Source organism: Moesziomyces antarcticus (assembly GCF_000747765.1).
Source record: "Moesziomyces antarcticus DNA, scaffold: scaffold_v10007, strain JCM 10317, whole genome shotgun sequence".
Lineage (NCBI taxonomy): Eukaryota > Fungi > Basidiomycota > Ustilaginomycetes > Ustilaginales > Ustilaginaceae > Moesziomyces > Moesziomyces antarcticus.
Genome location: NW_014639003.1, coordinates 210108 through 232378, shown reverse-complemented (window position 1 = coordinate 232378; position 22271 = coordinate 210108). Strand labels below are relative to the sequence as shown.

Genomic DNA, 22271 nt, shown 5'->3' with positions numbered 1-22271 from the left:
AGGTTGGATCAGAGTGCAGGCAGCCCCAGTGAACGTGATGCCATCGCCCGACAAGTTGACACAAGCTCCTCATCCCACACAAGCCACATCGCAGCGTAGCCAGATCAAGGCCTCCGGTAGGTAGGTGTGCTGAAGTACTGATCCCCCTTGTCTAGTTCCGAAATTTGAGATGAGTCTACAGCGCAAGTTCACTCTGGAGGTGAGTATGTACCCCGAGACCGCACCGACTCGATCACGGTCGTGCTTTGGCTGTCACCAGCAGCAGCAATACCAAACAATCACAGCATCGTCGCATTGCGTGAAGCTACAATGACTGCGCGAGTTCTTGACGGATACCGAGCATGGCTTGAACCAGCTGCTCGTTTTCCTCCCATCTTTGATCGACGTCGACGCTGATGGAGCCGTCCTTGTTCAAGGTGCGGATGAGTCTAGCGTCTGCGCTGCGCCCTGCGTACCAGTGCGCGTGCACATCTTCGCCATGCACAAAGGCTCTGTACGGTTTGAGCCACTCCGCTACGCTCTTCTGCTCCGCGCCGGGATTGAGGCAGGCGAACCACCAGACAAAGTCGTCAAACGAGTGGCTGACGCCCTTGAATGCCGGTAGCGCCTTGTCGATGGCGCTGGCGCGGTAGTTGATGCGGTACCTCAACACGCGTTCGGGGTCCAAGCCTCCATCGATCAGGTCGGTGACTAGCATTCGCTCGGCCATGTACACCTGCGAGTCGGAGCAGATGCGCCCAAACACTTCGCCGATCTCGCTGGGCGTCACATCGTGGGGTTGTGCGTCGTCGTCATCGTAGCGCACGCGGATGTTTTCGGAACACCCGTCGCAGCTGACCACATCCACCTGCGCATGCACCTGGTCTTCGGACAACATGTATGCCGAGCCGCAGCGACACGCGTAGCTAAACGTGATCGCATCGCCGTGCTCCACAGGCTGGAACGACTCGAAGTCAACCGTGGCCGAAATGCGCGGCTGAGACGATGCGCTGGCTGCAGCACGCGCAGCAGCAAGCGACCCGTCGTACGACGCACGCAGCCCATCGTCGACGAGCGTCTTGTATGCGTGATTCAGCTGGCGAATCAGGTCGTCCGACTGCGCCAGCGACTCGGCCACCGACGCTGCATCGTCCTGCGACATCGCCCGACCCCCACCCTGCTGCTGCAGCTTGTCCGGGTGGTGTTGTCGCACCTGTGCCAGGTAGGCGGCGCGAATCTCGGCAGACGTCGCCGATGGCCTCACGCCCAGCGTAGTGTAGAGCGAAGTATCGCCCTGAGCTGCCGACGCAAGGCTGTGTCCGTTGTCCTTTCGCCGCCGCTCGTGCTCGCTTGAAGCGCCGCCAACAGCAACGCCGTAGTGCGGCAGCATCTTGTGCACGAGCGGGAGGGTATAGTAGTTGTTGACCTGGCGAACGAGAGATGCCCTATCGGTGGGCGTGTTGATGTAGCGGTACACCCACTCCTCATCTGCGCACTCGCCGATCACAAACCGAACACCGTGCTTCTGAGCCCACCTTGCAAAGCGTCCGTCCATCATGGCTTTTGTCCAGTCTGGCTTCACGAATGCCCCTGGCTGCGAGTCGCGTGTAGCACGGAAGGTATGCACGCCCATACCGCCCAGTACGCGCGCGAGGCTGGCACCATCCACCTCCCTGAGGCGCGCGATCTTGTCGGCATCACTCAGCTCTGCTGGGATCTGGAGCGCAGCCACAAGTTCGTCGAACTGCGCGCGTGTTTCGTCGACCGGCTTGGACGGCCAGATGGCCGAGTTGGACTGGAGGAAGACGCGACGGATGATGGGCGTGTACGCGGGGTCGCGAGCGCACAGGTCGAACTCGTGCATCAGCTGCGAGTGGGTGCTGTGTGCACCCGCCGACAGCCCTGCAACGGTGATGTTGCCCGGATCGCCGCCAAAGTGCTCGATGTTGCGATGCACCCATTCCAGCGCAGCCCTCTGGTCCCAGAAGCCATAATTGCCCGTGCAGCGTTCCGGATCCTCGTTGCGAAGCTCATCATGTGCGAGAAAACCGAAGACGTTGAGTCGATATGCAGTGGTGACGACGATGGCATCGAGGCCGGCCTTGTGGATCAAGTCGCTCGGGTCGCCGTCGGGCGAGAAACGCGCGTTGCCAATCTGAAGCCATCCTCCGTGGATGTAAAACAGAACCGGCAACTTGCGGTCGAAGCGGGAGCCGTCGTCGCGCACGGGGCACCAGATGTTGAGGTAGAGGCAGTCTTCGCTCTGGGCAAAGACGGGCGCGTCGGGGATCGTGACGCCGTTGGTGAGCGCGTAGTTGGTCGGCTGAGGACACGCCTTGGCGAAGTGCTGGTAGCGTTTCCCATCGGTATCGTACCGGAAGGTGGTAGGAAGTGGCTGCGGTCTCTTCCAGCGTAGCGGGCCCACTGGCGGCTGAGCGAAGGGAATGCCTGCATAGCGCTGCGACTTGAGTCGGCCGGTGGTCTTGTCGCTGGCTACGCTTCCGACGAGGGTGCCTTGACCAGGGATATCGACCTTGGCCGCAGCATTGTCTACAAATGTGCTCGAGGCCTGACCCATGATGAAGTTCCACAGGCTCGGTGCAAGGCAGATTGTCGGGTAGCTGGTCGGCGTGTGCGGTTAGGATCACGACTGGGTCCACGAAAGAAGGTTGGAACGGAGCTTTGCGACACTCGGGGACCTCTTGAATCAGATCCAGTGTACGCTCGCGCCAGCAGCAAAGCCTCGTTGTGCGAAGGCGCCTTCCGGCAAGCGGTTCCAGGCAAGAGCCGGTGGTTAAAGTGGTGGACCGAGGCACACGAGCGATTTGTGGAGATCCGTGCGATGTCACGAGACTCGGCTGTTGGTCCGGCAATCCTAATTTTTGGCGCTGAAGATGCAGCGAATGCCGGTGGTATAGCCGTTGATTTCACCGACAAGACTTTGGCGCCGAAAGACCGTCGTTACTTCTCCCTCTCTCCGATGCTTTCTCATCCATCGTGTCAAGCACACCCGACAGCGGGAGCACGAGGATCACACGGCTGGGCAGCAAAAAGAAAGGCAAAAGGGAACTGCAGCACCTAGGATTCCCGCGTGGTCCCCCACCGCAGTACTGACTAGGCGATACCTTGCTTAACTTCGCAGATCGGACGGGATGCGGTGCTTTCAAGGTTCTATGGCCGCAGATGTTTATCAACCACTCAAAGTAGTATATAAGGGCTAGCAACAATCTCAAGGGTGCGAAGAAGAGTTGTTCTCGCGTCACAGGCCCAGCTCAGCTTGATACCGTCCACATGGGCACGACGTTTTACTGGGGTAAATGTGCATGAAGTCATAAGAGGAGAAGGGCTATATACGAGTGCTGCGATGTTCCTGCACCACGTACGGAAAGGGCTGCTATCGGTGATGCGGCTGTTGTACTGCAGCGGAAAGGACATGGCTAAGCGACAGGGGCGCTGTCGACGCGCATCTACAAGCGCGAGATGATCTTGTCGGTGAAGGCGCGGGTGCCGAGCTTGCCGCCGAGGTCACCGGTGCGCTCGCCGCTGGCGATGGTCTTGAAGATGGCGTTCTCGATGCGGTCGGCCTTGTCAAAGAGGCTCATGTGACGCAGCATCATGATGGACGACAGCAGCAGCGCCGTGGGGTTGGCCTTGTCCTGGCCAGCGATGTCGGGCGCCGAGCCGTGAACGGCCTCGAAGATCGAGGCGTCCTTGCCGATGTTGCCCGAGGGGGTGAGGCCGAGACCGCCGATGAGACCGGCGCACATGTCGGAGAGAATGTCACCGTACAGGTTGGGCATGACCATGACGCGGTCGGCGTATGGCGCAGGGTCCTGGACGATGCGGAGGCAGGCGCGGTCGAGGAGGTCCTCGTCGTAGGCGATGTGCGGGTACTCCTTGGCGACCTGTCGGCAGGCGTGGAGGAACATGCCGTCGGACATGCGCATGATGGGAGCCTTGTGGACGGCGGTGACCTTGTTGCGGCCGTTCTGCTCGGCGTGGTGGAAGGCGTAGCGGGCGACGCGCTCGGAAGCCTCGTAGGTGATGAGCTTGATGGACTGGACGACGCCGTCGACGACCTCGTGCTCGATGCCCGAGTACTCGCCCTCGGTGTTCTCACGGATGAGGACAGTGTCGACGTTGTCGTAGGCGGTCTTGAAGCCCTCGATGGACTTGCAGGGACGCACGTTGGCGAAGAGGTGGAAGGTTCGGCGGAGGGTGAGGTTGAGCGAGACGTGGCCCTTGCCGATGGGCGTGGCGAGCGGGCCCTTGAGCGCGACGGTGTTCTTCTTGATGGAGACGATCGACTCCTCGGGGATGGTCTGCTTGCCGTCCTTGATGAAGGGGGCGACGGAGACCTCCTCCCACTTGATGGGCACGTCGGCGGCGTGGTAGATCTCCTTGACGGCGTTGGAGACCTCGGGGCCGATACCGTCACCGGGGATCATGGTGACGGTGTACTTGCCGTCGGAGCCCTTCTGCTTGTTGTAGGCGGAGGTGGGAGCGTTGGTGACGGGCATGGCGAGGCCGCGGACGGACATCTTGTTGAGCTTGAGCGCCGACGAGGCGAGCGAGGGGCGCTTGGCCAGCGACGAGCTGGCCGATCGGAAGGCGGGGGCGGCGAACATTGTCGTTTGCGGCGATGGTAGAGCGACGACGACGACGGGTGAAAGACGACAGCGACGAAGTCTCGAAGAGGGATGGATCGGAAGCGACGTGTGGAGAGGAGAGGTGGTGAGGAAGAAGATTTGTGTCTCGCTCGAATCGCAGGTGGCTCCCGGACGCAGACGCAGACGCAATCAATCCAAGACCAAACCAGCGTCGCCGACAGCCCGCCATCGGCGCCCTCCTACCGCCGTCGCGTCCTTGCCTCCAACTCGCCCTCGCTCTCGAAAACGCAGCCACTGCAAAGAAAAGAGAAAGAAAAAAATCCAAAAATTCAAGAAATGAGCGAGAAAAAAGAAAAGAAAGTCCACCTCGGCACACTCGGCAAGTGACCCAGGAGAAGAGCGAAAAAAGGGCAAAGTTGCAATCTTTTGCGTCGATGTAAGGATGAACAAAGTCAACGTGGACTAAGGCACCAAACTCCCTCCGACCCGCACAGAGCTACTATGCTCCGCTGCCTCGGACTTGAACTCTCCCTCCGCAAAGGGTGTCTCCCTCGCATCACATTCTAACTCTGCAGACCATGCATCGTTCTGACAGTCGACCAAAGGCCAGCTCACGCAATGAAGACCATCCTGATTGCGCTGCTATGTGGATTGGATCGTCTTGGAGCGCTGCAAAGAGCGGCGCTATCGGTCTTGGTGGGGGACTGTCTGGTTGGTCGTGGCCCGAGCGAATTTTTCGAACCGAACCGTGGACGGCGGCGCAACCCTGAATCCAGTGTGCTGGGCGCGGAAGCGGGAGCCGGCAGCCAGAGCGGGACAAGTCGGACGGCGTGCTCCGAGCCTCGAGCGAGCGTGCCCCAGGATTTTTCTTGCCTGGCCTTTCGTCGGATTTCGTGCCGAGTTTTTTCTCTTCTCTTTCCTTTGGCTTTGCCCTTGGCCTTTCGCGTGGGTGAGTTCATCTGGGCGCACCGTGAACTCCGTTGTAGCCGATGAGTGAAGTGCGACGTGCAGCTGCTGCCGTGTCATTTCAGGGTCGAGTTGTCGCATTCACGAGCCCTTGCTCAGCTGCACGCGAGCGTCGGGGATTTTCGCCGGCAGGTGCAACCCATGGCGGCGAATGAGGAGCTACAACACCGGCCAAGGCTGCGATCTTTCATTCGATCAGATAGGGCCGTCCGCGTAGTCAGGGGCTCAAACATCCAACCACATACTTCACAGCGGAGCTGGCGGATATCTTGATGCGCTGACGCAGGCACTCTCCTCTGCAAGAGGCAGATCTCGACAAGGTGGCCGGTGAGAATGACACTTTGGTCGCTGGTCCACAACGCCGGTCAATACCGCCAGAGGGGGGTTTGGTATTCCCGACGACGGGCGACTGGCTCGAGCTCGGATTTCTCCGAGATTGGCCATGGCAGACCGCTCCGTCGTCGACTCGTACACCACATGGCTTGGCATGGTCGAGCCATGTCACAAATATTGGCACGGCATGTGTACGACCAGGCTCCGCCATCGCCGCTGGCTTGCAATAGACGGAGGAGGCCGGCCACTCGCCTTTCCCCACCTTGTGCGGCTGGCCTGCCGAGCATGAGTTGGCAGTCGGCAGAGGCTGAGGCTCCACCGCGCGCGTCCGACCGCTAGAAGTTGAGGCTTGACTTGACGCAAAACCAGAAGAACTGCATCTGCAACTGCCACTCCTGCACACCACGTCAGCTCGCGTTGGCCACGGCAAATCCCGTCGAGTGCGAGACAGTCCTTCTTCACGTGGGTGTGTTTTTTTCCTGCAGTTTAGAAATCCATTTGTTTTTGATTGTGACAAGCCTGACGCACAATCGGCGCACGGATGCTGTAGCCAAACGGGCCGACGACCGAGAGTGGAAAAAAAAAAAACTGCTTGACCTGCTCGCATCTCTCTCCTTTTCGTCTTTTTTCTTTTTTTTTTTTTGAATTTTTGAATTTTCGCACAGGCGCTCGGGGGCGGCGAGCCAGCCTGCACCACGCAAAACGGGCGTCGTTCGTTCTTCCAGCCCAGCAGGCAGCGGCGATATGGACGAGGGCGCGGCGCTGCAAGTTTGATTGTGTGGCCCAGCCAGCCAGGGTCGGTGTGACGCTCGAGATGCGCTGGTCTGCCAATCCCTTCTCCTCATCCCATCCTCTCCACCCACCCTTTCCTGTTCCGTCCAGCTCGCCGTCGTACCTTGCTGTCTTGATCCACCCCTTGACACAGCATCGCCACCAATATGAACACGCTCCGACAGCTCAACCGGGCTGCCGCCCCCGCCCTCAAGCAGGCCACCACCAAGTCGGGCCTGGTGCTGCCCAACCTGCCCCAGGTGCTCCGACCCGCCACCACGCTCGCTGCGGGCACGCCCAAGATCTCCAAGGGCCCCACCAAGTACGGCGGCGTCTACACCGTGACGCTCATCCCCGGTGATGGTGTGGGTGTCGAGATCACCGACTCGGTCAAGGAGATCTTCGAGGTGATGAACGTGCCCGTCGAGTGGGAGCAGTTCAACGTGTCCGGCGAGACGCACGGCTCCGAGTCGCTCTTCAAGGAGGCCATGGAGTCGCTCAAGCGCAACAAGGTGGGCCTCAAGGGCATCCTCTTCACGCCCATCGAGACGGGCTCGCACAACTCGTGGAACGTGGCCATGCGCCAGCAGCTCGACATCTACGCCTCGCTCGTCATCTGCAAGTCGCTGCCCGGCTACCCCACGCGCCACAAGGACGTCGACTTTGCCATCATCCGCGAGAACACCGAGGGCGAGTACTCGGGTCTCGAGCACTCCTCCTACCCGGGTGTCGTGGAGTCGCTCAAGGTCTCGACGCGCGCCAAGGCCGAGCGCATCTCGCGCTTCGCCTTCGACTTTGCGCTCAAGAACGGTCGCAAGAAGGTGACGTGCGTGCACAAGGCCAACATCATGAAGCTCGGCGACGGCCTCTTCCTCAACACCTTCCGCCGTGTCGCCGAGGAGTACAAGTCGAGCGGCATCGAGTCGAACGACATGATCGTCGACAACACCTCGATGCAGCTCGTGTCGCGCCCGCAGCAGTTCGACGTGATGGTCATGCCCAACCTGTACGGCAACATCGTGTCGAACATTGGCGCTGCGCTCGTCGGTGGTCCCGGAACGGTGCCCGGCTGCAACATCGGCCGCGAGTTTGCGCTGTACGAGCCCGGCTGCCGTCACGTCGCCAAGGACATCATGGGCACCAACGCCGCCAACCCGGCCGCCATGATCCTGAGCGCCACCATGATGCTGCGTCACCTCGGCCTCGACACGCAGGCCAACCAGATCGCCGAGTCGGTCTACAAGGTCATCCAGGACGGCAAGGTGCGCACCGCCGACATGGGCGGCAAGTCCAAGACCCACGAGTTCACCCAGGCCGTGCTCTCCAACCTCTGATTCTGTCTAGATGCGCACGTCAGAACCAACGGGGAATCTCGAGTCTTTCAGACGCATCCCCAAAATCATACCGACGTCGATCTTGGGCGGGCGCTTGTCCGCACTGGACCGACAATGTACATCACATCTTTTTTACGACCGAGCCACACTTTATGCAAGCATGCCCGATTCCCAGCCAACGTAAGGAGCGAGAAAAAGTGAGTTGAGAGCAGAGGGCGATGCTATGCGGGTGCGGTCGCCAGTGCGCGGATGGAGGCGGTGGGGCGGGAGAAGGTTGGGTGCGGCAGGCAGTGCGGGAGGGGTGCGCGGAAACAACTCGGTTCGGCGTAGGCGTCGGATGGTGTGTTGCTTGTCGACGGCTCAAGCCGACTGTCGGGTGCGCAAGTGCGCGGCCCACTCGGCTCCGATGCGTCTGCGTGTTCTTCGAGGGGAAGCGCCTTGCCTAGCGTCCGGGATCGGTGGTGGGATCGCTTCGATTGACTTGATCTACGAGCGGGTCGTTCTTGTTGCAGAAGATCACGCTGCTGCCACGTCAATTCCACATGAGCCTGGCGTTCGGAATCGCCGAAGGGAGCTTGCTTTGTAGGAACGCTTGATGAACTCCTTCTCCTCTTGGTTCGCGGCTGATCCGAGCTGCGTCGCGCCCTGTTTGTGGATGAGCTGCATGTGTCAAGCGCCTCATCATGCTCGCGCGACGCTCCTCTTGGGCTCAGCCGCGCAGACGATCGAGTTGTCACTGCCATCCTTCTGTTGGAGAGATCGAGACCGGTGTCAAGAAGGCGAATTAGAAGGGCGAGGGTGGATAGTAGAAAGGGTTTCTGCTGCTCGGGCCGTGCGAGAGCTCGGAGCATCTCCTTGTTCAATCGTCGAGAAACGGCGGCTGCTACCGCTTCCCCGCAGCCTGGATGTTGGCAGTCGAGGCGAGTGCAGGAGCCCAACCACTGCCTGAATCTTCGACAGCCTTGCTACTGTACGCGCAAAAAAATGACAGGTCACCGCATCCCTCGACCTTCGTCCACTCTGGAAAGCAGCAAAAGTAGCCGCTCCCACTTCTTTCGCCAGCCAAGCTCGCACGACCACAATCCTCAGCATGTCCTTGCAGGGACGCAACCATCCCTGCTTCAATGTTCCCGTTGGGTCAGACTCGAGCGAGCCAGGAACCGACCTCCACTTCAGCCCGCCGTTGCCGAGCCTGCTGAGCCTGCTGAGCCTGCTGAGCCTGCTGAGCCTTCTGAGCCTGCTTCTCGGCGATTTTTTTTCTCTCCCAACTTGGGCTGGCTTCAGGGTCCGGCCGGCAATGAATTCGACGCCTGGCTGGAAGACGGCCGAAGCGGCGCGAAGACTTGTGCGAGGCTGCATCCCGGCCATCTGATCCTCATCTGGCTATGCTTCTCGCCACCATCTCTGGTCAACGACGAGCTGCATACAAGGAAGCTCAGGGTGCCATGAGCCGCAGCCACAAGTGCTCACCATGTCCGACGTGGCTTCCGCTTCCGATGCCTCCTATCGACACCGCCTGAGCCTCGCGCTGCACGCATCGCGCATCCTAACCGGCGCGCTCGACGACGAGCTGGGTATTCAGAAGGGCACAAAGACCACGAAACTCGGCGCTAGGCACAGGGAAGAGTACCAGGCGGTGCTGCATGCCACTCTCGCCGAGCGCGTGCGCAGCGCCATCGTGGCTTGGACTGAGCTCGAGGCCTTCCCGCTGCACCCAGACCCGGAAACGGCGACGGGAGATCTGGCGCTCCACCTCCTCTCGCACATCCACGCATGCTTGGTTGAGAAAAAGCGCGATGCTGCATCCAGAGTTGCTGTTGAGGATGATCAGCGTCGAGGTATCAAGTCAAAGGGCGTCCAGCCCAAGGAAGACGTCGGTCTCGGCGTCAAGGACGTCAAGCTCGTCACTACGCTCCAGTCGCTCGTATCAAGATGGGCGTTGAGCTCACGCATCAAAGCGTACGATCGAGCACTCTTCTCACTGTCTCCCAACAGCAAAGCCCAGATAAAGGCGCCTCCGCTCTCTTCGCAGAACCGATTCGAAGAGATCGACGACGAGCATGATGCGTCCAAGCGCCACGCCGCCGTACTCGGCTTCGAGACGGCACGCACAGATCTCGCCATCGAGATAGACGCCTTGATCGCCATATTGAACGACGTCGCAACTCCACACTCCACCGGCGGCCCTTCGTCGGCGCTGACTGACGTGGTCACGGTGGTGCTGCGCGTCGGCATCGTAGACTACCTCTCTTCCCTCCTGCGCCTGGGCTTCGGGCCGTTGCCTCCGACACTGCCAGATGCAACACCGCAGCCGCGCTCTGCATCTGTCAAGGACGCCATTCAGAAACGAGCCGCAGCGGCAACCAACCAGCTGCTGCGATTCTTGTCGACGCACTCGGCCATGTCGGCTCTCTCGTCGGTCATCTCGCATTCCGACGCCAAGCTAGGCGTGCCCTCTTTCGTCAAGGCCATCTCGTCGCGCCTGCTGAGTGCACAGCTGCTCAGGCCCGACGGCGTGCGCTCGCTCTTGATCATCACGTTCGGCACCGGCGATCTGACAGAGGCGGCCGAGCTCAATGCCGCCGATGCTCAGAGCACCACTCCGCATACAGGCACCCAGGAGCCCGGCTCCAACTCGCTCAAGCGCTTCGAGCAGTGCGCCCGGCTGCTTCTCACACCTCCGCACGGCATGCCCGTCGATGTGTACATGCCCATCATCCTGCCCAATCTACTCGACGTTCTCGCACCGCACCCGAATGCTTCCGTCAACCTCACGCCGCCGCCGCAAGAGCAGATGCGCGCCGCGGGCTTTGTCCTCACGCGCATCTCGGAACGCCATCCCGCGCTCTTTGCCAGTGCGCTGCAGGATCGCATCTATACACACTTCAGCCCGGCGCTTCCGGGCACCGCCGCAGCATCTGCGTCTGGTGGCACTGCAGACGCACAGGCCGAGTCGGTGGTCGTCACGTCGTCAGCCGAGTTGGAGCGTGCCGTGGCGACGCTCTCCAGCTTTCTGCTGTTTTCAGAACCGTCGCCGACGTTTTTCACCACGCTCTTCGATCCGGTCCTCCCGCAGCTTCTGACGCTCTACCACTTCCTGTGCACGCCGACGAGCGGGGCGGGTAAGGGCAAGGTGCGGTCCGTCGAGTCCGGCGGGCACAGAGACAATTTCAAGGTGGAAGTTGGTAACTTCTTGAAGACCTGGCTCCGGCTGGTGGATGCGCAACACGGAGCGGGCGCGCTCGTGCGTGCTATTCAGGCCGCCGAGGTCGGCATCGGCAGCCAGTCGCCAGACGCCCTCCAGGGTCGCAGCAGCGAAGACGCATCGCTGTTCTGGAGCGAGGAGACCGATGGCATCGCCATCCGATACGGACGAGCGCCCGAATCGGGCGAGCACGACTTGTCCGCTATGTGGAAGGATCTCAGCCTGGCGGCGCTGGCCAAGCAGATCAGCGCCGGCAGCAATGACGAGGTCGACTTGTCCAAGATCGCGCCGGACCTCGCGACCAAGCTGGGTCTGCATTTGGATCCGTGCGTAATGGCGCGCCTGCTCAAGACCGCAGAGCGCAAAGACCTGGCGAGGTTGACGCTGCCTTTGATCTTGAATATCTACATGGCGCAAAAGGCGGCGGCGCGAGCACGCATTGCTACGGCGGCGGGACCGCACTCCGAGACGCGCTCGGTGCTGTACCTGCAAATCATCCTGCAGCTCTTCGATGCGTTTGGCGCTGATCTGCTCCAGGGCGACACCCAGGCCACACTGGCGTTTATCGATTTTGCCCTGTCCAGCCCCAGCCAGCGCTCGATGACAGGCCAGTCCACCGCAGGATCGGCCAACACGGCAGAGACCAAGGCCGCAGCGGAAGAGTCGATGCCGTTCATCTCGGCAAAGCCACAGCAAGCACAGTCCGGCGTTGCGTCGCTGTTCAATGTGGCGGCGGAAGCTTCTGCTCGAGAGTCGTCCGCAGCGCAAGAAGACAAGACGCAGATGGCCGAAGACGAAGACGAGGCGGACGAGGACGAGGAGGAGCTCGTGACCACCGCGCTCAGCCTGCTGCTCTCGCTCCTGGAGGCCAACACGGCGGTGTCGACCGAGACGCAACCCATGCTCGTCGTGATTCTCGACAAGATCGATGCGCTGCTCGACAGTGGTTCGGACGAGGTGCGTGCGCTTGCCAAGGAGGCCAAGCTGGTTCTTCTCGCGAGACGCAACTCTGTGCGTGGCAGTGGACCATCCCTTGGGCCATCGCAAGCCAAACCGACGAGCGAGACTTCGGCCAAAGCGCTCGAATACGTCCAGGCGCAGGAGACCTACCAAGAGGCACTTAGGCTTTTGCAGGATCCGATCCTGCCTGTTCGCGCACACGGGCTGGTGCTGCTGCGGCGTCTCGTGTCGGACGACGCCAAGCAGGGCGGGCAGGCGGTGGCGCGCGTCGATCCGGCGCTGGTGCCTGCGATTCTCGACATCTTCCTGCACGCCGTGCAGGACGAAGAGTCGTACCTCTACCTCAATGCGGTGCAGGGGCTGTCGGCGCTTGCATCGAGCGGGGGTGGGCAGACGATCGCGCGGCTGGTGGGCATCTACATCGGGCGCGACGATGGCTTGGCCTCGCAGCGTCTGCCTGCACGCGAGGTGGAGAAGCGTCTGCGCGTCGGCGAGGCGCTGCTGCAGGTGGTCCAGCGATGCGCCGACGCTCTGCCCGCGCATGTGGATGCAGTCGTACCACCTCTACTAGCCAAACTGAGCGATCGAGCCCTGCCCAACGTCCTGCGCTCGTCCTTCATCTCGATCCTCGGCACTGTTGTCGAGGCCGCACCGCTGAGCATGGCAACCAAGGGATACGCGGCGCAGATGGCACAGATCTGCATCGACATTGTCGTGTTCGAGCTCGTCCATCGCCCCGCACCCTCCCAGCGTGGATCCGTCAAGCTCAACGTGCAGGGCAGGAAGGTCAGCGATGTAGATGACGATGAACAGGCTGAAAGGCGGGAGGTGGAGCAGCGGAAGCTGGATAGTGCCACGGTGGTGGACGCCAAGGTGGCGCACTTGAGGCGAGCTGCGATGCTGCTGCTGACGCTGCTCGTGCGCGGAACGAGCATCCAGCTCGAGACGGCCAACGAGGCTGATGGCCCTGCGCAGCTGGTGGAAAGGCTTTCCGCGCTGCGGCTGCCTGGTGGTGGAAGTTTGCCGTCGGTCGACCGTGGCGAACCGCAACCGGGCAGCGCGCACAAGGCCAGGCTGGGTGCGAGGGACCTGCTGTTTCCGGTCGGGCTGGCGACGCGTCTGCGCGAGGTGGCGGCCTACGCGGCTGCCAACGATACCGACATGGTTGTGCGMACGCACGCACACGACTGCGTCCAACTCGTCGATGCGCTTCAGCTCGACCTCGTCCACGCCGACCTCGTGCGCAATCGCTAGACGCCAGAAAAGAAAGAGGACTCAATTAGACATTCCCATGGTCAAAGTCTGCACAAATACAATGTAACGAAAGCAAAAGCCGGGCTACAGCTAGAGTTTGGGCTTGGTGATGCGAGCTGTGTCTAGGCGGTTTTGGCTCGGGGTGGGATCGAGCGGAGGCGCGAGAGGGAAGTCGGGTCTTTCGTCGTGCGGCTGTTGGAGCTCATCGTTGGTGCGCTGTGGATCGGGCGCCTTGAGGAACTGCATGCGCGGTTTGACCCTGAACTTCTTTACAGCCAGAGGGCTATTGAATGCGAGCGTGATGAGCTGGGCCTGCGTTGGTTGGCCGGGGCTATTGAGTGAGAACAGCGGTCTCTCCCCATACGCAATGGCCGCTGCCAGGATGAGGATGTCGGAAGTGAGGCCACGGATGGGATTGCGTTCGTCCCAGAACGTGTGTCTGCGCACGCGGTTGTTGTCGAGCCACAGGATGTCGCGGCAAGTATGCCAGTCCGAGATGGGCGACACCTCGTTTTCAGGCATGTATCGGAGTGCCTCTGGCTCGGGACTCGGTGGCAGATGCAACGAATGTCGCAGCGGTCGTGGAGGGTTGTGGTACAGGAACGAAACAAGCGGTAGCGAAAAGAGGCTATCCACCTCTTGCGGGTTGAGATGCGGCTGGATCGAGTGGTCGGTGAGCAGCATGACGAACGGCGTCACCACCAGCTCGTTGGCCGATAAAAACGGCGGCAGCTCGCAAAGCTTGACCGCTTTGGTCGGATCGATGGGCAGCCCCGTCTCCTCGAACGCCTCTCTGCGGGCGGTGAACTCGAGATCTCGATCTGTGGGCTCGAACCGTCCGCCCGGAATCGCGGTATCGCCACCATGCGATCTTAGCCTTGCAGAGCGCTTGGACAGAATCACATACAGCTCTCCGTTACGGCCTGCGAACAGCGCAAGGAGCACCGCCGCTCGTCGATACGCAGGTATCGCTGCGGGACACGGCTCCGAGCCGGGCTTGGCGCGGTAGTCGCACAGGTTCTGCAGCGCATGCACCGAATGCGAGGTGAGATTGGCGAGCACTTGGCGCGGCACCTGTGCCAAGGGTGAGGTCGATGCGGAGGTCGACGGCGTATTCGACTTGTCCGCGCCAAAGATGATGTTGTACAGCGCCGCTTTGACCGTCATGGCCAACAGCGAGCACGCAATGTGGCGCGCGAACGGTCCAGGTTGTGGTGCCTCTGTCCAAGGTGGGGGGTTCTACTTGTGTGCTGGGATGATGCAACGACGGTCTTGGTGTGCGAAGTGCGCGAGCTGGAGAGACAAAGCACTTGTGGGTGTGAGGAGGTGGGCAGGCGGAGGTGGTTGGTGGGGTAACCGTGCGAGGAGCCGGCTGTCCGCCCGACTTTCGATTCCAGCAGCAAAACTGCGCCGCCGTAGCCGGTTGTTTGCCGATCCGGGTTTGGAGCCTCTCGAGCGCCGGGGCCAATTTGTTTGACTTGCAGATCTGACATCTCTGAACAAATTCCCCTCCACAACTCTTTCGGAGATGCATCGCGCACGGCCAGTCTGTGGGCTGCCTCACTCCCACCATCGCGACATCATCCTTTGCCATCCCTTTTGCTGCAGCCTTGCGCCGCCTCGATAGCAGCGCCATGACCGAATCGCCTGCATCGTCGTCGCTCCAGACGCGGCTGACCACCACCTTCCCTCCAGCCGCGCTGCTCTCGCGAGAAGACCTCCAGGCGCTTGCTGCCGACGACTTCCACCCCCCGCCAGCCTCGTCTTCCCAGACCAGCGCCGACGCCATCTCGCCAGACCAGGCGTTCTTTGAGGCGTTCTTCCACAGCCTGCCTCAGACACAGGCGCTGTACCGTGCACACGCCGACCTTCTGCGCGCCAACGAGGCCAAGGCGCAACGCAACCTCGAACGCCAGGCGCCGCTGCACGAGCTGCGCAACGAGACGCTCGAGCTGTTCGAGCGCGCCAAGAAGCTCGAATCCGAGTGGGCGCAGCGCGAGGCACAGCTCTCCGAGGCGCACAAGCGCTTCAATCCGTCGGCGCTGCACTTCAACCTCACGCAGTCGGCGAGCAAGCTCAATGACCGCTCCGAGGAGCTCGCCAATGCCTTTGTCGAGGGCCTGCCGTATCCGACCGACGAATCGGGCACCGCACCAGAGGGTGTGCTTGACGATGCGGCGTTCGTGAGGAGGTACAAGCAGCAGAGGCTGTTGTTCCACAAGCGCAAGCTCGTTGCGGATCGGTGGGCGAGAAACCAGGTGCACTGGTCCGACTAATTGCGCCGACTTTCACCTCATCCTGCCTGGGACTTGCACCATCTCGGCCACATTGTACTTGTACCACACAGTCACCCTGCATCTGCAATCATGTTCTGCACGACTGCCGTCATTTGCGCTTCGCATTGGTACAACGCGGCGTGATCGGGCATGTTCGCGGCCAGGAGGTGGGTGGACTTGGGCGCACTTCATCTCGGACGCTTTTTTTTCTTTCATGGCGAATCAGGCGTGAGATGGGAGCGCTTCCGCAATCAACTCTGCGGGCGATGAGCTTGTGCCTATCAGATTAAGATCTGCGTTGCGGCGCATGCGCATATCATTGTTTAGGGGACGAAAACATTCCGAGACACCGCTGGGGGCGGTTCATGTTGCATGCGGAACGCGGATCTGGCGGCCTTGGCCCCGAGGGGCGCCATGGGTGAACAATGCCCACGCGCATGTCGCAGCCTCTCGCAATGCTCCGAGCTTCAAGCCCACCTTGAATCGAAGATCCGCCTGCCTGGTACCCAAGATATAAAAGCAAGCTGCTCGTTTGATTGACGGCGCCCTTCTGTCCGCATCCCTTGTCACGCGAAGCTACGGAGGAACTCGGTCATGAAGCTCGCACTGCTCAGTCTCTTGTCGCTTCTACTGCTGGGCGTATCTGCACAAGCGGCACCACTGCCTGTGCCATCTGTGCGTGCGCCCCGACTTCGGCTGACCAAGCGCGTGCCCGGTGCGACGAGTTCGACGCTCGAGGCAGCCGAGAAAGTGCTCTCCGCCATCCGCGAAAAGGGCCACCCGGAGAAGGCTGTCGAGGAGAGCGACTGGAAGCGACCGGTGATTCTGTCCATCGGCGTGGCAGGGTTGATGCAAACGGCCGGATGGAACTACGTTGCTGCCAAGTCGTTCAGCGACAATCGCAAGAAGTTCAACGATGCCAAGCGTAAAGCTGCCGAGTTGAAGGACAAGCCGCTGCCGAAGGTGGGCGATACGCTGTGCACCTTCGAGACGTACCGTACGCAGGACGAGGTAGAGAATCGCACGCCGAGCAAAGCTCAGGCGCCGTGCTTTCAAATCGCCACCGATGCTACAAGCGCGTCGCCAAACGTAGCCCCACCAACGACAGAAGATGTGGGCAAGCAAGCTCGTGCTCGGTCCGGTAAAACGGGGGGTTTGACGCGGCGTGGGCTGTCGCCCAACACGGTGACGCTTGGCGAGATGGTCAAAGACACCTCGACCAGCCTCGAGCATGTGCCATTCCTCTCGCATCCGGCGAGCTCTTCATCCAGCCGCCTGACCGAGCTGACGCGTCTTCATCGGCCCAACCTAGGCACGCTTGAAGAGCACGCGCGTCTCCTCTCGCCCGCCTCGCGCCATCTATCGCCTTCCAACAGCCTGGTTCGTCAACGCCTCGCTTCGCTACCGGGTTTTCCCGTGCTAACCCCCGTCGAGTCGCCCAAATCCGACCAAGGCGACCGTCTGTTGCGCGACTTTTCCTGGAAAAGCAGCCTCGATTCCAACAGTGTCGACGAGGCCACCTCCAAGCTCGCATCGCACAGATGGGGGTGGATCAAAAAGGCTAGAACCGCCCCAACCGAAGACCTCGTGTTCGCACTCACCATCCTCAACTCGATCGGCAGCATCCCAAGCCTCACACTCACCCTCATCAACGCCTACTACTACAGGGGCAATCCCAAAGTCGACTAAACCCGCCAATCTCCTGTCTTTTTTTCCATGCGTTTTGTACTGCATTGTTCTCGTGCCTTTTGTACAGATTTTTGGTTTGGTGTGCATCTAGTTGGCAAAGGCCTGGAGACCGGTGATGCCCTTGCCGAGGATGAGCGTGTGGATGATGTGCGAGCCCTCGTAGGTGTTGACGGTCTGCAGGTTCTGGACGTGGCGACCGCAGTGGTACTCGTCCGAGGTGGCGTTGCCACCAAAGATGTCGAGGAGGCTCCTCGAGTGCTGCAACGCCTTGCCGCAGTTGTTCCTCTTGGCGAGCGATACCATCTCGGGGCTCCAGGCGCCCTGGTCCTTCATGCGACCGAGCTGCAGACTGCAGAGCAGACCGAGCGCAGCTTCGGTCGAGGCGTCGGCGAGCTTCTGCTGGATGAGCTGGAAGCCGGCGATGGGGCGGCCGAACTGCGAACGGTCGAGCGCGTACTGACGGGCCTCCTCGATGCAGGCCTCGAGCGCGCCCATGGCGCCCCACGAGATGCCGTAGCGCGCCGAGTTGAGGCACTCGAACGGCGAGCCGAGACCGGGACGCGCGTGCGGGAGCAACGACTCGTCGCGCTTCACCTTGACGTCCTCCATGAAGATGGAGCCGGTGACCGAGGCACGCAGCTGAAGCTTGTTTTTGATGGCGGGCGCCGAGAGGCCCTTGGTGCCCTTTTCGACGATGAAGCCGCGGATCTTGTTGTCCCACTTGCACTTTGCCCAGATGACGAATACGTCTGCGTGGGGCGAGTTGGAGATCCAGGTCTTGCTGCCGTTGAGGATGATGTGGCCGTCGCCGGTGTCTGTGGCGGTGGTCTCCATGGAGCTGGGGTCGGAGCCGTGGTTGGGCTCGGTGAGACCGAAGCAGCCGACGAGCTCACCCTTGGCAAGTCGCGGCAGATACTTCTCCTTCTGCGCCTCGGTTCCGAACTGGTTGATGGGGCCCATGACGAGCGAGCTCTGGACGGACATGATGGAGCGGTAGCCCGAGTCGACGCGCTCGACCTCCCTGGCGATGAGGCCGTACGAGACGCTGTTGACGCCTGCACAGCCGTAGCCGTCGATGGTAGCGCCGAGCAAGCCGAGCTCGCCGAGCGAAGGGAGGATGGTGGGATCCCAAGACTCGTTGCGGTACATCTCGGTGACCTTGGGCTTGAGCGTCTCCTGGCAGAAATCGTGTGCGGTCTGGGCGATGGCCTTTTCGTCCTCGGAGAGCTGGGACTCGAACATGGCCATGGGGTCTTCCCAGTTGAACTTGCTAAACTTGGTCATCTTGTACTGCTCGGGCGCCGTGTCGGGCGTGGTTCCGTAGGTGCGCGACGACGATGGGAGCGACGAAGACGACGAGGACGAGGCGGCGGTGGCTACAGCCGCGGCGTGCGAGCCGGTGGCTGCAGCGCGGCGCAGAGCGGGGAGAGCGTTGCGAAGCATCGTTGTGTGTTGGGTGGGACGGGGATGAGGATTGTTCGGAAGGAACGGTGGTGGGACGAGAAGACGAGAGTTGAGAATATATCGGATCTGCAGCAGCTCGAGCGAGCGTTGGCAGGCAGATGCTTGCTTTGCGGGGAGCCGGGATTCGATTCGTGGGCAGACTGGAAGTGTGGCGTGGCGAGCAGTCGGTCAGGCTGCAGTCCTACCTCGCCGTGCAGCATCAGCAGGCTTTCTTGGTTTCGGCCAAACGAGCGTGGTGGCCACGCTTTGCCGGTCCACCGATGAGATGCACTTTGAGCCGGACGTCGCCCAAAGCCGCGCAAATTACCCAATTTGGCCGCACCCGCGCCTGGCGCGCTTCTGGCGTCGGCCATCCGCCCCGATTTGGCAGCATCTTGCATCGGAGCTTTCGCAGCTCACGACCGATCCCCGCTCTTGTCCCCGCACCGACGCATCTCGACACCGCCTTTGCCTCCCTGGCCACTGACGTCCTGTCTGCCTCTTGAGCGCAATATAAGCAGCATACACGGCACAGCAGAACGTGTGCTAGTAGCACAGCGGCGCCGATCTAGAGACAAGCAGTCCGTAGGGAGTGGCTTGGGAGGTGTCGGCCGCATAATGTTAGGCCGATGTAACTTGTCGATGGCGACGTTTATTTCCGCATGTTTGCGGCCTTTGTGGCGAGATTGGCTGCGGGGTTAACTTCGGACGCAGCCGAAACGTCCGAACACCTGCCGGCGCGCTTACGCTTTCGAAAGAAACAAAAAAAAAAAAAAAGACAGCATAAATTTGTGGGCGCAAATTAACGACCAAAAATACAGGCGAAGCAGATGCATACGAAAACAGCTCCCGATTACCCCGCCGATTGCCGACAGCAGGCAAAGCATCGGGCCCATCCATCATCTCGAGGGCCGCACCGGAGGGCCGCCAGTCAGGCCGCCGCCGGACCCGCCCCACTCGGCAGCGGCAATCCTGCCCACCAATCGATACACTGGAATCGACCAGACGCACACGACGAGCAGCGCACACACTTGCAGCTGCGTCATCTCTCGCGTGCCAGGCGGCTCGATGCTGTCTACGTCCCAGTCCAGCCTCCCGCCAGGCAGCTTGGGCCGGTGCAGCGTATCGTACCGGTGCTTGTGCCACGCGCGTAAGCTGAGCGCATGGCTACGCATCAGCCAGACGTGCGAAGATAGAGGAAGTAGGATCAGGGACACGAGTGCCTCCAGTGCTCCCGATCGCGAGCCGGCGCTGCTCGTGGTCGCGAAAGGCCATTCGGATCGCGAGATCGCGCGGTAGTGCAGTGCGACCGCAGCCAAGCTCGGCAGCAACGGGCTCAGTGGCACATTGTCGAGAACGACGACAAGCACCTGCACGATTGCCGTCAAGGCGAGCGCGCGCAGGCCCAGCACGCGAGCGCGGACGGCGTGCGTCTCGATGTAGTGCGAGAGCGAGTGCAGGCCCAGCGCCAGGCACACCAGCCCCACTGCACCTGCGCCTACTACGAAGGAGGCGGTGAGCAGGCTCAGGATCATGGCCAGCTGAGCATGGTTCGTGTGAGCGCCGGTGGAAAGCCTTGCGGAGAAGCCTTGCGCAGGGTGGAACTTACGAGTGGAGGAACGCGCGACTTCCGACATCCGAGTCTGCAGCCACCTTTCGAGATTTTTTTCGGCGAGAAAGCCTCTCTGCGCGTGGCAAGCGAAAGAGAAAGCCAAACCCTGACCCCGCCTTCGACTTCTTACACTCACACACGCACAACATGCCGCCAGCAGCGACAGGCGCATCGTCCAGCGCAACCTCATCCACAATGGCATCCTCCAAGGCATCCACCTCGGCTGTAGAGGAGATCGCCAAGAGCGCATCAGAACCACCCAAGCACACCTCCTTCTCGTCCATCGGCATCTCGCCCATGCTAATCCGCAGTCTCGCATCGCTGCAGATCAAGGTGCCCACCCCGATTCAGAGCCTCACCATCCCATCAGTACTCGAGGGACGCGACCTCGTCGGTGGCGCTCAGACCGGTTCCGGCAAGACGCTCTGCTTTGCGCTGCCCATCCTCAACCGACTCATCAAGGACATGGTCGGCGGCTTCGCTGTCATCCTCACACCCACACGAGAGCTCGGCGTTCAGCTGCATGAGCAATTCGTCGCAGTGGGCGAGGGCGCACGCATGGGTCTTCGCTGCGCGCTCGTGCTCGGTGGCATGGACATGATGAAGCAAGCATCCGAGCTCGCCAGCATGCGACCGCATGTCATCGTGGCCACGCCCGGTCGTCTCGTCGACCATCTGCGCAGCGGAGGTGGCGAGGAGTGGGGACTCCGACGCTGCCGATTCCTCGTGCTCGACGAAGCAGACCGACTGCTCACAGACACGTTCAAGCCCGAGCTCGACTACCTCTACTCGGTGCTGCCGTCGCCAAAGACGCTGCAGACGTTGCTCTTCACCGCAACGCTCACGCCAGAGGTGGAGGAGTTTGCCAAAAGCAAACGGCCCGAGGGTAAGCTGGCGCCGATGGTGTGCAAGATCGAGATGGACACCAAGACACCCGAGACGCTCGAGCAGCGGTACGTGTTTGTGCCGTCGCACATCCGCGAGCCGTACCTGTACCACATTATGCGCCACCCGCCCATCAAGCCGTCCTCGGAGCGCGTGCGCAAGCTCAAGGCGAAGCGCGAGGCCGAGCGTGAACGACGCGCCGAGAACGACCGCAAGAAGGGCAAGCGTCCGCGCGCCCACCACGGCTCGGACTCGGAAGACAGCGACGACGAGGGCGCAGCACTCTTTCTCCCGGCCACCATCATCTTCACCGCACGCTGCAAGACCGCCGCCACGCTATCGGGCATGCTGAGCGAGTTGGGCATCCCCAATGTGTCGCTGCACTCGCATCTGCGCCAGTCGGAACGCAGCGACAACCTGCAGGCCTTCCGTGCGCAGCGCGTGCCCGTGCTCATCGCCACCGACGTAGGCTCGCGCGGTCTCGACATTCCCGACGTCGAGATGGTCGTCAACTGGGATCTGCCCTCGGCATGGCAGGACTACGTGCACCGCGTGGGTCGTACGGCGAGAAATGGCAAGCGCGGCTTTGCCATCTCGTTCATCACCGAGCGCGATATCGACGTGGTGCACTCGATCGAGGCCAAGATCAACACCAAGCTCACCGAGCTCGAGGGCATCGCAGACGAAGACAAGATCCTCGAGAAGCTCAACACCGTCGCAACAGCAAAGCGCGTAGCCACCATGGCCATGCACGACGCAAAATTCGGCGAGCGCCAGCAGCGCAACTACGAAAAGAAGCTCGCCAAACAAAAGGCAGACAAGCGCGCTGCCAAGGCCGCGCGCAAAGACAACTCCAGCGCTTGATCCCATTATCACTCCATATGTATTTGTACGCAACCATACCAGCAATCGCATCATCGAAGCCACCTGGTCCAGCGTACTGTGTGCAGCAAA

At 61.3% G+C, this 22271-nt stretch overlaps 10 protein-coding genes across 10 annotated transcripts; 5 read left to right on the top strand and 5 right to left on the bottom strand.

The window, feature by feature from the left end:
- Positions 1 to 304: 304 nt before the first annotated feature.
- Positions 305 to 2557, bottom strand: PAN0_007c3180 (uncharacterized protein; the record flags this gene model as incomplete). The annotated part of the gene is made up of 1 exon (XM_014801265.1): positions 305 to 2557. The coding sequence occupies one exon, from the start codon at positions 2555 to 2557 to the stop codon at positions 305 to 307; it is 2253 nt and encodes a 750-aa protein (XP_014656751.1).
- An 889-nt stretch (positions 2558 to 3446) lies between these two features.
- PAN0_007c3179 (isocitrate nad-dependent) lies at positions 3447 to 4607 on the bottom strand (the record flags this gene model as incomplete). The annotated part of the gene is made up of 1 exon (XM_014801264.1): positions 3447 to 4607. One exon carries the CDS (start codon positions 4605 to 4607, stop codon positions 3447 to 3449), a length of 1161 nt encoding a protein of 386 aa, XP_014656750.1.
- Positions 4608 to 6826: 2219 nt separating this feature from the next.
- On the top strand, positions 6827 to 7993 carry PAN0_007d3178 (mitochondrial NAD-dependent isocitrate dehydrogenase subunit 1 precursor; the record flags this gene model as incomplete). Its single annotated transcript, XM_014801263.1, has 1 exon — positions 6827 to 7993. The coding sequence occupies one exon, from the start codon at positions 6827 to 6829 to the stop codon at positions 7991 to 7993; it is 1167 nt and encodes a 388-aa protein (XP_014656749.1).
- A 1471-nt stretch (positions 7994 to 9464) lies between these two features.
- PAN0_007d3177 (uncharacterized protein) lies at positions 9465 to 13412 on the top strand (the record flags this gene model as incomplete). The annotated part of the gene is made up of 1 exon (XM_014801262.1): positions 9465 to 13412. The coding sequence occupies one exon, from the start codon at positions 9465 to 9467 to the stop codon at positions 13410 to 13412; it is 3948 nt and encodes a 1315-aa protein (XP_014656748.1).
- Positions 13413 to 13502: 90 nt separating this feature from the next.
- Positions 13503 to 14905, bottom strand: PAN0_007c3176 (uncharacterized protein; the record flags this gene model as incomplete). The annotated part of the gene is made up of 2 exons (XM_014801261.1): positions 13503 to 14566; positions 14656 to 14905. The coding sequence occupies 2 exons, from the start codon at positions 14903 to 14905 to the stop codon at positions 13503 to 13505; spliced, it is 1314 nt and encodes a 437-aa protein (XP_014656747.1).
- A 141-nt stretch (positions 14906 to 15046) lies between these two features.
- On the top strand, positions 15047 to 15688 carry PAN0_007d3175 (Williams-Beuren syndrome critical region; the record flags this gene model as incomplete). Its single annotated transcript, XM_014801260.1, has 1 exon — positions 15047 to 15688. One exon carries the CDS (start codon positions 15047 to 15049, stop codon positions 15686 to 15688), a length of 642 nt encoding a protein of 213 aa, XP_014656746.1.
- Positions 15689 to 16282: 594 nt separating this feature from the next.
- On the top strand, positions 16283 to 17377 carry PAN0_007d3174 (uncharacterized protein; the record flags this gene model as incomplete). The annotated part of the gene is made up of 1 exon (XM_014801259.1): positions 16283 to 17377. One exon carries the CDS (start codon positions 16283 to 16285, stop codon positions 17375 to 17377), a length of 1095 nt encoding a protein of 364 aa, XP_014656745.1.
- An 87-nt stretch (positions 17378 to 17464) lies between these two features.
- PAN0_007c3173 (acyl-CoA dehydrogenase NM domain-like protein) lies at positions 17465 to 18820 on the bottom strand (the record flags this gene model as incomplete). Its single annotated transcript, XM_014801258.1, has 1 exon — positions 17465 to 18820. The coding sequence occupies one exon, from the start codon at positions 18818 to 18820 to the stop codon at positions 17465 to 17467; it is 1356 nt and encodes a 451-aa protein (XP_014656744.1).
- Positions 18821 to 19719: 899 nt separating this feature from the next.
- On the bottom strand, positions 19720 to 20457 carry PAN0_007c3172 (uncharacterized protein; the record flags this gene model as incomplete). The annotated part of the gene is made up of 1 exon (XM_014801257.1): positions 19720 to 20457. One exon carries the CDS (start codon positions 20455 to 20457, stop codon positions 19720 to 19722), a length of 738 nt encoding a protein of 245 aa, XP_014656743.1.
- A 122-nt stretch (positions 20458 to 20579) lies between these two features.
- On the top strand, positions 20580 to 22181 carry PAN0_007d3171 (ATP-dependent RNA helicase; the record flags this gene model as incomplete). The annotated part of the gene is made up of 1 exon (XM_014801256.1): positions 20580 to 22181. The coding sequence occupies one exon, from the start codon at positions 20580 to 20582 to the stop codon at positions 22179 to 22181; it is 1602 nt and encodes a 533-aa protein (XP_014656742.1).
- Between the last annotated feature and the right edge of the window lie 90 nt (positions 22182 to 22271).